The sequence below is a fragment of the Giraffa tippelskirchi genome, chromosome 2 (genome assembly GCF_054371585.1).
Source record: "Giraffa tippelskirchi isolate mGirTip1 chromosome 2, T2T-mGirTip1v1.2.pri, whole genome shotgun sequence".
NCBI classification, from domain to species: domain Eukaryota; kingdom Metazoa; phylum Chordata; class Mammalia; order Artiodactyla; family Giraffidae; genus Giraffa; species Giraffa tippelskirchi.
Genome location: NC_137276.1, coordinates 176,838,194 through 176,853,887, shown reverse-complemented (window position 1 = coordinate 176,853,887; position 15,694 = coordinate 176,838,194). Strand labels below are relative to the sequence as shown.

At 38.3% G+C, this 15,694-nt stretch overlaps 1 protein-coding gene across 3 annotated transcripts in view; it reads left to right on the top strand.

Moving 5' to 3' along the window:
* Positions 1-15,694, top strand: part of LOC145539006 (uncharacterized) — a 207,820-nt gene that overhangs the window by 137,129 nt on the left and 54,997 nt on the right. For all 3 annotated transcript variants that reach the window (XR_014077495.1, XM_081572246.1, XM_081572245.1), the window contains one exon: positions 9,496-9,546. Coding sequence is in view for 2 of the 3 variants with exons in the window: in XM_081572246.1 (XP_081428372.1) it covers positions 9,496-9,546 (51 nt within the window). In the remaining variant the exon portion in view is untranslated. The remainder of the gene's footprint in view (positions 1-9,495; positions 9,547-15,694) is intronic.

Below are 15,694 nucleotides of genomic sequence, written 5' to 3'. Positions count from 1 at the left end.
AGTTTTGCTAAGTGATAAGGCAAAAAAGACAATGCTTACTATGCCTTGGTTTTCCAAAAGTACTGAGGTGATGAGATAAATTACACAGCAATTCTTTTAAAAGTTAGCATTTTGTGAAACATAAATTACATAAGTAGAATGCACAAATCTTAAGTTTACAGAATGATGAATGTTTATACATGTATGCACCAAAACCAAGATACGGCCATTTCCATTATTTAAGAAGTTTCCTTCATGCTCCGCCTTTGTCAATATCCTTCCTCAGAAAGGAACACTACTCTGAATTCTGTCACCATTTTGCTAGTTTTTGAACTTCATATAAATGAAATTTTTTTACATAGTTCATGTTTTAATGCCATGTCAGTTTTTTTATGAATATACCGTAATTCATTCCTTCATTTCTCTGTGGATTTAGATTGGTCCAGTTTGGGACTAACATAAACAAAGTTTCTATGAACATTTTTTGTTTTGTACATATCTTTTGGTCTACTTATGCATTTATATTCTTGGGTATATAGCAAGGAATAAAATTGGTGGGTCACAGGATAGACATATGTGTGGCTTTAAAAAATATTTCCTGTTATGGGTTGAATTGTGTCACCTCAAAGTTCATATGTTGATGTTCTAACCTCCCGTACCTCAGATTGTGACCTTATTTGGGAATAGGGCCATCACACATGTAATTATTAATATGATGAGGTCCTACTGGAATAGGTTGGGTCCTAATCTAATGACTGGAGCTATTACAAAGAGAGGGTAATGGGACAGAGACATACATATGTGAAGATAAAGGCAGAGATCAGAATGGTGCTTCTATAAGCCAGTAAACATCAAAGATTTCCAACTAACAATCAGAAACTAGGAGAGAAGTTTCTTTCTTCCTGTTTCAAGAGATTTAAAGATTATTTTGATGATGGGACACAACACAAAGGCACTTGAATAGATATCAATAATAGTCAGACCTCTTTGTTATTTAACGGGTTCAAAAAACAGAAGGCTGACATATGGGGCCATAGGGTTTTAACCTGTGGGCAGAGTTAATATCAGGCTGGGAGTGTAGTGAGAAACTTATCACAAGGAGGATGGGGTTAGGTTTCCAGGGCTCCTGGATTGGCTAATTTGGATAATTTCCTGGATTCCTGTGCATAATTGCCTATGCACATATTCCTTGTGGTCTGGTACTTGGCTCTAGGGCAATGAAGATGTGTATGCAGTGGCCTGGACTATGAGAATCCGGATAAGGGAAGTAATGGAACTGCAGACTTAATCAGCTACTCAAGCAGAGTAACTCATCACCCTCCAGTCAGGGCATCAAAATTTGGTTTAGACTGTATGTTTTTTTTCATTTTATTTATTTATTTATTATCTTTGGCTGTGCTGGGTCTTCATCATTGCATGAACTTTCCTCTAGTTGCAGCAAGCACAGGCTCTAGGGAGCATGGGCTTCAGTTGTTGCGGCACATGGGCTCAGTAGTTGCAGCTTCCAGCTCCAGAGCACAGGCTCAGTAGTTGTGGGTGCCCAGGCTTAGTTTCTCTGCGGCATGTGGGATCTTCCCAGATCAAGGGTTCAACCTGTGTCTCTGGCATTGACAGGTGGATTCTTCACCACTGAGCTACAGGGAAGCCCCTAAACAGTATTTTTAAAAAACTGAAAACTATATTAAAACTGACCCTTTGATCTTCACATCAGTTTTGAGCTTGATTGTATGTAGTGTTTGAGTGGCCCCAATAGTAAAGGAAACAATAGTAAAGAAGACTTCTAAAGAGTAGTGCCTAAGTTTCCTAAACAGCTTAAAAATATTTTATTATGAGATGAAAATAAATAGAAGTATAAGAAGTTCTTGTAGGTTGCTCCATAACCAAGTTCTCCATTATGTAGTATTAGCCAAGAAAACAAATCTAGAATTCTAAGAACCTATAACAATATCTTCAATTCAGTTCAGTTGCTCAGTCGTGTCCAACTCTTTGAGACCCCATGGACTGCATGCAGCATGCCAGGCCTCCCTGTCCATTGCCAACTCCCAGAGTTTACTCAAACTCATGTCCATTGAGTCGGTGATGCCATCCAACCATCTCATCCTCGGTTGTCACCTTCTCCTCCCACCTTCAATCTTTCCCAGCATCAGGGTCTTTTCAAATGAGTTAGTTCTTTGCATCAGGTGGCCAAAGTATTGGAGTTTCAGCTTCAGCATCAGTCCTTCCAATGAATATTCAGGACTGATTTCCTTAGGATGGATTGGTTAGGTCTCCTTGCAGTCCAAGGGACTCTCAAGAGTCTTCTCCAACACCAGAGTTCAAAAGCATCAGTTCTTCGGCGCTCAGCTTTGTTTATAGTCCAACTCTCACATCCATACGTGACTATTGGAAAAACCATAGCTTTGACTAGACAGACCTTTGTTGGCAAAGTAATGTTGAGTTGTAAAGTATGTTAAAAGCATGTTATATTTTTATGACAATATTATCTCGGTATATTCATTGATTCAAGGTGGCAAGTCCATCGTTGGAGGGTTTGAGCTTGTAGTTCAGTAACGTATATGTAATCGTTAGTGATATTTGTATCCAAGTGGAAGAAATAGTTGTGGTGGTCATTATTAGAGATGCAGAGTGGGAGGCTGTAGTGGCAAGCTAGAGATGGGAAGTAGGAGAAGGCACCAGGGAATGAATGATTTCCCTCCCTAGGGGTGAACCTATATGAGGCCTCCTGGGGAAAGCAATACTCTCCATTAATTTTTAGAATGACACAGATAGATTTCCCTTTAGACATGAGAGTATAGGGAGAGTGTAGGAAACTATGTCTTTACAGAGCACAAGGAGTATTTCGGGATTACGGGCTAAGCAAACAGTGAGGGGCAGTTTTTTTGCATCAGAAGCTCATGGCAGGACTTCCCTGGTGGTTTAGTGGCTAAGACCCCATGCTCCCGATGCAGGGGGCACAGATTCCATCCCTGATCAGGGAACTAGATCCCCCATGCTGCAACTAAGAGTTTTCATGCAACAACTAAAAGATTCCATATGCTGCAACTGAAGAGATCCCACATGCTGCAACTAAAGAGATCCCACATGCTGTAACTAAAATTAAAAAAAAGATTCCATATGCCGTAATAAAGATCATAGATTCCACCTGCCAACTAAGACCCAGTCAAGTAAATAAATATTTTAAAAAGAAGAAGTTTATGGGCCATCATACATAGTCCAGAGACTTAAGAGTTATGACAGGAAATCCTAAAACCTGCACAATGAAAAAGTCTCTGAGAGCACTCACAGAAGTACCTATTGATTTTAACTTAGACATTAGAGCCTTTTGTTGGGGTGCCATTTAATGTGAGCTCATTTGTAAGTAGAAGCATCAGGGAGATTAAGCAAAATTGGTAAATGAGGAATGTGTTGTCTCTGATTTAATTTAATTTTTTAAAAAACTTTGGCTGAGCTGGGTCATTGTTGCAGCATGCGGGCTTTTCTGTAATTGTGGCACATGGGCTTCTCTTGGGGGCTTCTTGCTGTGCTGCACAGGCTCAAGAGCACAAGGGCCAGTGGTTGTGTCAGAATGTGTATGCCCACTCTCTTCGTCTGTTCAGGCTGCTATATATTAAAAAAAAAAAAAAAAAACAGACCGGGCGACTTTTAAATAATAGAAAATTTTTTTTTTTCACAATTCTGAAGGCTGAGGAGTCCAAAACGGATGCACTGATAGATTTGGTGTCTGGTGAGGACCAGCTTTCTGGCTCATAGACAGACTTTTTATTGTGTTCTCACATGGTGAAGGGGACAAGCTAGTTCACTGGGACCTCTTTTCTAAAGGCACTAATCCCGTCCATGAAGGCTCCATTCTTATGACCTAATCACTTCCCAGGCCCCCACCTTAACATACAATCACTTTAAAGGAACAGGTTTCAACACATGAACATCCCTCTTAGAAATGCTTTTGCTCTATCCCATAGATTGTGGAAAGTTGTGTTTTTATTTTCATTTGTCTCAAGGTTTTTTTCTGATTTCCTCTTTGATTTCTTTACTGATTTTTTAGTAGCATGTGGTTTAGCCTCCATATGTTTGTATTTTTTCCCCCATTTTCTTGCTATAATTGATTTCTATTTTCATACTGCTGTGGTTGGCAAAAATGCTTGATATAATTTCTGTCCTCTTAAACATATTGAGACTTGTTTTGTGGCCTAGTTTATGATCTGTCTTGGAGAAAGTTCCATTTGCACATGAAAAGAAAGTGTATTCTGTTGGTTTGGATGAAATGTCCTATAGATATCTGTTAAGTCCAACTAATCTAATGTGTCATTAAAGATCATTGTTTCCTTACTGATTTTCTGTGTAGAAGATGCCTATTGATGTAATTGTGGTTTAAAGTCCCCTACTGTTATTGTATTATTGTCCATTTCTCCCTTTATATCTGTTAATATTTGCTTTACATATTCAGATGTTCTTATATTAGGTGCATATATGTTAACAAATGTTATATCTGCTTCTTGTATTGAACCTTATATCATTATATAATGCCATTGACAAAAAGTTATAGAATTTGTTTTAAAGTTTACTTTGTTGAGATGAGTGTTACTATTTTTGTTTTCTAGTCATTTCCAATGCATGAAACAGCTTTTTTCACTCCCTAACTTTCAGTCTGTGTTTTTTTCATTGAAATATACTTGATGTACAATATTATATAAGTAACAAGTGTGCAATATAGTGATTCATAACTTCCAAAGGCTATACTCCATTGATAGTTATCACAAAACACTGGCTATATTCCCTGTGTTGTACATTATATTCTCATAGCTTATTTTGTGTGATAGTTGTATCTCTAAATTCCCTACCCCTATTTTGTCCCTCCTCTTTTGCTCACTGCACTGGTAACCAGTAGTTTGCTCTGTAAATCTGTAAGTCAGTTTCTTTTTTGTTATATTCACTAGTTTCTTATATTTTTTTAGAGTCCACATGTAAGTGATATCATAACAGTGTTTTTCTTTCTCTATCTGACTTATTTCACTTAGCATAATACCCTCCAAGTCCATCCCTGTTGCTTCATTTCTTCAAATGACAAAATTTCTTTGTTTTGTGTTTTCGATATCATATTTTACATCTTTTTGTCTATCACCTATTTATTATAATTATATTTAATTTTCCAGTTTTTGTCTGTTAATCTTCATATTTGCTTATTTAAATGGTTGATACCTAACCTTCATTATATATTTGCCTTTACTAGTGAGAATTTTCCTTTTCTATAAATTCTTAGTTCTTGTTGTAGCCTTTTCTTTTCTGCTTAAAGAAGACTCTCTAACATTTCTTGTAAGATCCATTTAGATGAACTCTTTTAGGTTTTGCTTCTGAGAAGCTCTTTATTTCCCCTTTAACTCTGAATGATAACTCTACTGGGTTGAGTATCCAAGGTTGTAGATTTTCCTCTTTCAGCACTATAAATATATCATGTCCCTCCCTTTGGCTTGCAAAGTTTCTACAGAAAAATCAGCTGATAGCCTTATAGGGGCTCCTTTATTTGTGACTCTTTGTATGTCCCTTGCTGCCTTTAAAATTCTGTCTTTATCTTTAACTTTGCCATTTTAATATGATATGTTTTAAATCATACCAATGTTTTCTTAGGTCAGTTTTCTATACAATAGAAATAAAAACAAAAATAAACAAATGGGATCTAATCAAACTTACAACCTTTTGCACAGCAAAGGAAACCATAAACAAAGTGAAAAGACAACCTACAGACTGGGAGAAAATATTTGCAAATGATGCAACTCATAAGGACTTAACTTCCAGAATATGCAAACAGCTCATACAACTCAATAACAAAAAAACAAATAACCCATTTTTAAAAATTGGTAAAAGGCCTAAATAGACATTTCTCCAAAGACACACAGATAGCCAAAAAGCACATTAAAAGATGCTCAATATAACTAATTATTTGAGAAATGCAAATCAAAACTACAGTGAGTTACCAGCTCACACTGGTCAAAGTGGTCATAATTGATGTAGATCCCTTTGGGTTAATTTTGTTTTGGAATTTCTTCAATTTCAGGAAGCTTTCAGCCATAATTTCACCAAATATACTTGCAACACTTTCCTCTCTCTTCTCCTTTGGGAACCCTATAATGCAAATGTTAGTATGATTGATTTTGTCTCAGAGCGCTCTTAAAATTTATTTTTTTATTTGTTTTTCTATTTGGTGCTCTGATTGGGTGATTTTCATTTTTCTGTCTTCCAAATTGCTTATGCATTCTTCTCTATCATCTAATCTGCTCTTAATTCTTTTTAGTGTAATTTTTATTTCAGTTATTGCATTCTTCAGCTATGACTGGTTCTTTTTTACATTTTCTAGTTCTTTGTTAAAATTCTCACTGTATTCATCTATTCTTTTCCCAAGTTCAGTTATCATTTTTATTACTAGTGCTTAGTGCTTTTATCTGGTGAATTATTTATCTCTGTTTCGCTAGGGTTTTTCAGGGCTTTTTTCCATGTCCTTTACTTTGAAACATAATCCTCTGTCTTCTTATTTTGTTTAACTTTCTCTGTCTCTATGAAATTAGGTGAAACAGTTACCTACCCTATCTTAAAGGGATGTTCTTGAGTGGGAGCATTACCACCCAATGCCACCTGTGTGTGCCTGGTGGTTTTTGTGAGATAGCTGGAACTGAAGTGAGCATGGGTCACATATATCCCCAAGGTGTCCTGGCAGCCATCACTTTGGTGGGATGTAAGGCTGGAGGTGGAGGAGTAGAGACAGAACCAGATGTGAGCTTCTCCTGTGCCTAATGGAAGTCACCACCCTATCTGAGTGGGCAGGTAGGGTGCAAACCAGGGGCAAGGTCCAAGGTTTTGGAGCAGAAGCTCTGAAGAGTTGGATTTCTCCCCATGTGTGTGATGGAACCCTCTGCCTTGGTTGGGATAGTGGAAGGGACCTGGGGGCGAGTGACTTCATGTCTGTGCTGGGTCACGTTTTCCCCATTGTGCATTCCTTGGTTAGGGACTGAGTCGGGTCAGAGGGTTTAGAGTCACAGTACTGAGCTGATTTTGCTCCTGCTGAAAATATTAGTGTCTACCATGGAACTAGTTTAGCTCCCCCTAAATGTGGGCAGGAGCTTGTGTGCTGGTAAAGGTTGCCTCCACCCTGGTCTGAAGCAGGGTTGGGTCTGAGCTGGTTCTGTTTCCTCTAAGTGTACACACTCTTCTTGGTAAGGACAGCCTTCACAATGGAGAGCAGTGCCAGAGCAAGAGGGGATAAAGCTGGCTACCAGTGTGGCTGGGTGTACACAAGGGCTTCTCTGGCAAACTGGCTAGAGCCCCAGGCAGTTTTCAATCTTGTTTCTTGTATGTTGTTCCTAGGAATAAGCAAGCATGTGCAATGCTCTTCAAGAGTCTTATAGTACATACACACAATGGAATATTACTCAGCTATAAAAAGGAACACATTTGAGTCAGTTATGAGGTAGATGAACCTAGAGCCTATTATACAGAGTGAAATAAGTCAGAAAGAGGAAGACAAATACCATATATTAATGCATATGTGTGGAGTTTAGAAAGATGGTACTGATGATCCTACATGCAGGGCAGCAAAGGAGACACAGACATAAAGAACAGACTTTTGGACTCAGTGGGAGAAGAAGAGGGTAGGATAATTTGAGAGAATAGCATTGAAACATATGAATTACCATACGTAAGATAGATAACCAGTGAGAGTTTGATATATGAGGCAGAGCACCTGAAGCCAGTGCTCTGTAACAACTTACAGGGGTGGTATGGGAGAGAGGGGAGTTGGAGGGGTTTGGGGATAAAGGGGACACACGTATACCTAAGGCTGATTCATGTTGATCTATGGACCATCATACATGAATGATGGCAGGAACCATCAGAATATTGTAAAGTAATTATCCTCCAATTAAATAATTTTTTTAAGAAAAAAGAGTGTTATCTTGGTTTCTTTCATCTCTCTAGTAAGTCCCACTGGTTTTCAAAACAGCTAAAAAGACTCATCTTATACCAGTGTTGGACCCTTGTGCTGGGGCACCTTAAAGTCCTTGCTCCTTCCAGGCAGGATCCATGAGCCCATGGTATCCCCCTTCTCTTTTTTTTTTTTTTTTATCCCCCTTCTCTTTTGTTTTCCTGAGAAGATTTGGATTCTGACCTGATGGCTTCTCCTCTCTTCCTAACTAACTTCACGTGGATCTTTCTTTACAGTGCTGGTTGTAGAAGAGCCTTTCTGACAGTTTCCATGTTTTCAGTAATAATTGTTCCACATATAATTGTATTTCTGATTTGTTCATGGGGAAGGTGAGCTCAGCATCCTCCTTTTCTACTGTCTCTGTCTCCCTTTCTATGGATAACTTATTGAAGATTCACCAATTTGCTGTTAACAGTAACTTCACAATTGTACATTTCCACTAGTAATATGTGAGTTCCAATTCCTCTATAACCTTGCCTACACATATTTTTCATTTCAGCAGTAGTAGTAGTAGGATCCTAGTGGGTGTTAAGTGATATCTCATTTGGCTTTGATTTGTATTTCACTAGTGACTAGCAACTGGAGAAGGCAACGGCACCCCACTCCAGTACTCTAGCCTGGACAATCCCGTGGATGGAGGAGCCTGGTAGTTTGCAGTCCATGGGGTCACTAAGAGTTGGACATGACTGAGCAACTTCACTTTCACTTTTCACTTTCATGCATTGGAGAAGGAAGTGGCAACCCACTCCAATGTTCTTGTCTGGAGAATCCCAGGGGTGGGGGAGCCTGGTGGGCTGCCGTCTATGGGATTGCACAGAGTTGGACACGACTGAAGTGACTTAGCAGCAGCAGCAGTGACTAGTGACAGTGAGCATCTTATCATGGGCTTGTGCTTACTTGTATGTCTACCTTGGAAAAATTCCTATTTGATATTGAATTGTTTGGTTTTGAGTAGTAGAGATTTTTTATATATTCAGCTTTTTGTTTAGTTTGCTATTCTTGTCTTCTTCCTTAGGTATACAGTTAGGTTATTGATTTGAAATATTATTCATTTAAAAATAGAGATTTGCAACTATAAATTTGCCTCTGAGCACTGTTTTTGTTTTCCATAAATTTTGGTATAGTATGTTTTTATTTATCTCGATGTATTTATAAATTCCCTTATGGTTTCTTTTCTGTTCTATTATTTATTTTTTAAAAATGTTTAGTTTCCACATATTTGTGACTTCTCTAGTTTCATTCAGTGGTTGTCAGAGAAGATATTTTGTATGATTTCAGTCTTTTTAAATTTATTGAGACTTGTTTTGTGGCCTAACACATAGTCTGTTCTGGAGAATGTCTCAGTCACACTCAATGAAAACTGTGTTTTCTTTTCTTTAGGGGTAGAGTGTTCTGTATTTCTGTTAGATCTAGTTGGTTTATAGTATTGTTCAAATGTTCTATCTCCTTATTGACTATCTATCTAGTTGTATTCATTAATGAAAGTGGCTTATTGAAGTCTCTAGCCATAATTACAAAATTGCCTGTTTCTCCTTTCAATTCCCTAGTGCTCAGTGGTAAAGCATCCACCTGCAATGCTGGAGACGCAGGAGACACAGGTTTGATCCCTGGGTTGGGAAGATCCCCTGGAGGAGGAAATGGCAACCCACTCCAGTATTCTTGCTTGGGAAATCCCATGGACAGAGGAGCCTGGAGAGCTACAGTCCATGGGATCACAAAGAGTCAGACATGACTTAGTAACTAAAACTTTCTTATTATAATTAAATCCTGTATATGTTATTAATATATCATGGCTTCCCTGGTAGCTCAGCAGTAAAGAATCTGCTTGCAATGCAGGAGACATGGGTTCTATCCCTGAGTTGGAAAGATCCTTTGGAGAAGGAAATGGCAACCCACTCCAGTGTTCTTGCCTGGGAAATCCATGGACAGAGGAGCCTGGCAGGCTATCGTCCATGAGGTCACAAAAGAGTTGGACATCACTTAGCAACTACACAACATGTTATATCCCACATACTGACTTTATTCTCAGAAGTCAGACCTTTTTATATATGTTGGTGGTAAGCTATGTGCCAAACTCTGTTCACTTTCAAGGTCACTTGTGGAGACCTTACAGCCTTTCATCAACATGGCTTAAGCTGCTTCTGCTTGGACATATCTTGGGCTCCAGTTATTCCATCACCCTCCGTAGCCAGCTTGCCTCGCTGCACTTCTCCCCCCAATTCTCTTGGCAGTCTTTCTCATCTTTCTCCTCTACTGCCTTTCTAAAGTGCATATTTAGCTCTGAAATACTTACTCACATGAATTTCCTGTTCAGGTTGATTCTTATCACCAACATTTCAACCACTAATGCAAGCATTTTGTCAATAGCATTAAACACACGATTGCAAATATACCATATACACACAAACCAAGTATTAGGTTTTCATGGTGTGGTCAGTTGTGGTCATCATAAACATCAGGGCTCAGAAGAAACTATTCTCTGCTTATTTCACATCTGAACCATAGGCAATGTGGTTGATTGTGTTGAAAATGCTACAGTTTCTATATCTGTTCTAACATTTTAGCAATATTTTATTTTATCAGTAGTCTCTCAATGGTTATGACTATGAGTAAGACTTTATTACTCTGTCTTATTTTATTTTGCTCCTGTGAGGGTTTTTTTTTTTCATCATTTTTTTCTTGGAATGAAGACTAGTTGTGCTAATAACTCCATGGTTACACTGTAAGATAATAGACCCAACTACACATTCAATGAGTGGCATAACAGAGAGATAGACATACTCTGGACTAGAGTGAGTTACAATAGGTTTTATTTCATCTTACCAGTAGATCAAAACAAAAGAGGACAGGAGAGAATTTAAAAACAAATACAAGCACTCATTTTTTAAATTTTTCCTCTCATACTTCTTCAGTTGTAAAACATCCAAGAAAAAGCAATAGATCAGTTCAGTTCAGTTCAGTCTTTCAGTCGTGTCTGACTCTTTGCGACCCCATGGACTGCAGCACACCAGGTTTCCCTGTCCATCACCAACTCCCAGAGCTTACTCAAACTCATGTCCATCGTATTGGTGATGCTATATCCAACCATCTCATTCTCTGTTGTCCCCTTCTCCTCCTGCCTTCAATCTTTCCCAGCATCAGGGTCTTTCAAATGAGTCAGTTCTTTGCATCAGGTGGCCAAAGTATTGGAGTTTCAGCCTCAGCATCAGTCCTTCCAATGAACATTCAGGACTGATTTCCTTTCTGATTGACTGATTGGATCTCCTTGAAGTCCAAGAGATTCTCAAGAGTCTTCTCCAACACTGCAGTAAAAGCACATCAATTCTTCAGCGCTCAGTTTTCTTTGTAGTCGAACTCTCACATCCATACATGACTACTGGAAAAACCATAGCTTTGACTAGATGGACCTTTCTTGGCAAAGTAATGTCTCTGCTTTTTAATATGCTGTCTAGGTTGGTCATAACTTTTCTTCCAAGGAGAAACCATCTTTTAATTTCATGGCTGCAGTCACCATCTGCAGTGATTTTGGATCCCAGAAAATAAAGTCTCTCACTGTTTCCATTGTTTCCCCATCTATTTGCCATGAAGTGATGGAATCACATGCCATGGTCTCAGTTTTCTGAATGTTGAGTTTTAAGCCAACTTTTTCACTCTACTCTTTCACTTTCATCAAGAAGCTCTTTAGTTCTTCTCTTTCTGCCATATCAGTTCAGTTCAGTCGCTCAGTCGTGTCCGACTCTTTGTGACCCCATGAATTGCAGCACGCCAGGCCTCTCTGTCCATCACCAATTCCCGGAGTCTACCCAAACCCATGTCCATTGAGTCGGTGATGCCATCCAACCATCTCATCCTCTGTCACCCCCTTCTCCTCCCGTCCCCAATTCTACCCAGCATTAGGGTCTTTTCCAATGAGTCAACCCTTCGCATGACGTGGCCAAAGTATTGGAGTTTCAGCCTCAACATCAGACCTTCCAATGAACACCCAGGATTGATCTCTTTTAGGATGGATTGATTGGATCTCCTTGCAGTCCAAGGGACTCTCAAGAGTCTTTTCCAACACCACAATTCAAAAGCATCAATTCTTCGGCACTCAGCTTTCTTCACCGTCCAACTCTCACATCCATACATGACCACTGGAAAAACCATAGCCTTGACTAGACGGACTTTTGTTGGCAAAGTAATGTCTCTGCTTTTAAATATGCTATCTAGGTTGGCCATAACCTTCCTTCCAAGCAGTACGCGTCTTTTAATTTCATGGCTGCAATCACCATCAGCAGTGATTCTGGAGCCCCAAAAAATAAAGTCTGACACTGTTTCCACTGTTTCCCCATCTATTTTGCATGAAGTGATGGGACCAGATGCCATGATCTTAGTTTTCTGAACGTTGAGCTTTAAGCCAAGTTTATCACTCTCCACTTTCACTTTCATCAAGAGGCTCTTTAGTTTTTCTTCACTTTCTGCCATAAGGGTGGTGTCATCCGCATATCTGAGGTTATTGATATTTCTTCCAGCAATCTTGATTCCAGCTTGTGTTTCTTCCAGCCCAGCGTTTCTCATGATGTACTCTGCATATAAGTTAAATAAGCAGAGTGACAACATACAGCCTTGACGTACTCCTTTTCCTATTTGGAACCAGTCTGTTGTTCCATGACCAGTTCTAACTGTTGCTTCCTGACCTGCATACAGGTTTCTCAAAAGACAGGTCAGATGGTCTGGTATTCCCATCTCTTACAGAATTTTCCACAGTTTATTGTGATCCACACAGTCAAAGGCTTTGGCATAGTCAATAAAGCAGAAATAGATGTTTTTAAGGAACTCTCTTGCTTTTTCGATGATCCAGCAGATATTGGCAATTTGATCTCTGGTTCCTCTGCCTTTTCTAAAACCAGCTTGAACATCTGGAAGTTCATGGTTCACGTATTGCTGAAGCCTGGCTTGGAGAATTTTGAGCATTACTTTACTAGCATGTGAGATGAGTGCAATTGTGCGGTAGTTTGAGCATTCTTTGCCATTGCCTTTCTTTGGGACTGGAACGAAAACTGACCTTTTCCAGTCCTGTGGCCACTGCTGAGTTTTCCAGATTTGCTGGCATATCGAGTGCAGCACTTTCACAGCATCACCTTTGAGGATTTGAAATAGCTCAACTGGAATTCCATCACCTCCACTAGCTTTGTTCGTAGTGATGCTTTTTAACGCCCACTTGACTTCACATTCCAGGATGTCTGGCTCTAGGTGAGTGATCACACCATCGTGATTATCTGGGTCGTGAAGATCTTTTTTGTACATTTCTTCTGTGTATTCTTGCCACCTCTTCTTAATATCTTCTGCTTCTGTTAGGTCCATACCATTTCTGTCCTTTATCGATGAACAATAAATCCATTTAAATATATAGTTTAAACACGAGAGAATTATTTATAAAGAACACAAGTGTTTTAACCTTCAATATGTCAAAATACATATATTGAAGAAGGAAATATATATTTGAGAAGGAAATGGCAACCCACTCCAGTATCCTTGCCTGGAAAATCTCATGGACAGAGGAGCTTGGTGGGCTGCCGTCCATGGGGTCGCAAAGAGTCAGGCACGACTGAGCGACTAACACTTACTTATGTAAAAATAACATAAAACCCACAAAACAGAAAGTGAAAGGAAAGGTGGTGTGAAGAAGTGTGACGTTGGTCTTTGTCTGCCATGGCAGGGAGTCACCAGACACAGTGACAGTGAAAATGCAGGTTTTAAAATGGACAGTTACATCATGTACTTAATATTGTTCATAGTCTTTTTCTAACTTAGAAATTAGTGTCACATCTGGTAAAGATTTTTTTTTTCCCCAATATGTAGGGGGCAATAGTCCAAGCTCACTGGAACAGACACTTAAGCAAATTTACTTTCTCTACTTGGCATGCTGTACTTTTGTTTTGTTTTTTGACTGCCTTATGTATCATTATGGTACACCAGAAAATACTGCTTCTGAAAAGGAGCTTACTTTTTATATGTAAGCTTAATTTTTTAGAGAAGTTTGAGAGTCACAGGAAAATTAAGCATTAAGTACAAACGATTTCTGTTTGCCCCCTACTTCTACATGTACATAGCCTCCCCCATCATCCCTACCAGAGTGGTACATTTGTTGCAATTGATGAACAAATAATGATGTGGCATTATCACTCAAAGATCATAGTTCACATTCATGTTTGTGTATGGTAGGGACATTTCTATCTCACATTCAGTAATTACACCTGCTCCTTTTGCCAGCTTAAAATAAAGTAACAATAAATGTAATAATTTTTATTTAAGGTAACATGCTCATATGAAATAATTTTCATAAAATAATTTGTCTTTTCTTCTTTTTACACATATTCATAGAAAACTGTTCAGCTAATGTTAAGAGTGGTTGTTTTGAGTGGTAGAATTTGAAGCAATTACATTTTCTGAATTGCCTGAATGTCCTATAAGAAGGACATTTCACCAAAATAAAATAAAATATATTATTTTAAAAATAACTAAAGAGAAAATTGTATGTCCTAGGAACCTCTGATAAATATTTCCACAGTATATGTTAATGCTGACTTTAGCATATTCGGCAGAATTGACTTAGAAAGGTATCTTGAAAAAGAGGAGATTTGAAAAAAAGAGAGAAAAAGATACAGTAAACAATTTGATTTGGGAAGGTAAGAATAATAAGTGGGATAAGTAGAATACTTCAACAAATATTTATTTAGGCTAAAAATTGAAAGTATTTACATCAAAATAACCAATATTTAAGGCATTTTAGACCAAGTCCCATGGTGTACTAGTCTGCTATGGCATCAGTAACAAAATACCGCCGACTGACTGACTGGCTTAACCACATGGTGTTTGTCCAAAAGGCAGGTTATTAAGATTAGAGAGTGTGTTTGTTAGTCAGCAAAAACGAAAGTTATGCTTGTGTTAACTTTAAAGAAAATGGGCAGAATACATATGTTTATTTATAAAACAAGACAAAAGCAAAGAAAGAGAGGAAGTTCTGCAGCTTAAGAGTCTGAGTCTTAACCACTAGAACCTTGTTATAACTCTAAACAAAAGAGAGAGACCCACAGCTAGGAATTTATAGTCAATTCAGTAATTTATTGTCAATTCAGGTAAGCCAAATTATACAGCTCATGAATTTTCATTACTTTTTCACATTTGACAATCTTATAATTTTATATAATTTTCTAAAGTTTTATTCCCCCAACTTAAGACTAATTCAGTAATAAGTGGTTCTAATTCATATTTTCTTTCAGCTAAAACAGTAATTCTTAGGCTTTTTAGTTTCAGTATGTCTTCATACCCTTAAAAATTGTTGAGGATCCCAAAGAATTTGCCATAGGAAAATTTAGAAACACACACACTAGTAATACATAAGTACTCACTCCATAAGCCATCAAAGCAATAATATCAACATATGCCATGTAGCATCTAGAAAATGAATGCAAGAGACTGTAAGTGCAAAAAGCAAACATATTAGTGTTATTATGAAAGTAGAGCCTACCTTGAGGACCTCCTGCAAGGTTCCTAGGACCACATTTCAACTAGAGCTAAGCTAAAACAAGCTTGAAAGCTCAAAGACTGTTCTTTTATTTATGTGTGTGTCAAAAACATTAGGGAGCCAGGAAATGTAGGAAAAAGAAAAAATAATCTGATTTATTTGTTTATTTTTATTTTTTGGCTGCTCTGGGTCTTCGTTGCTGTGCATGTGGGCTTTCTCTAGTTGCAGCGAGTAGTGGG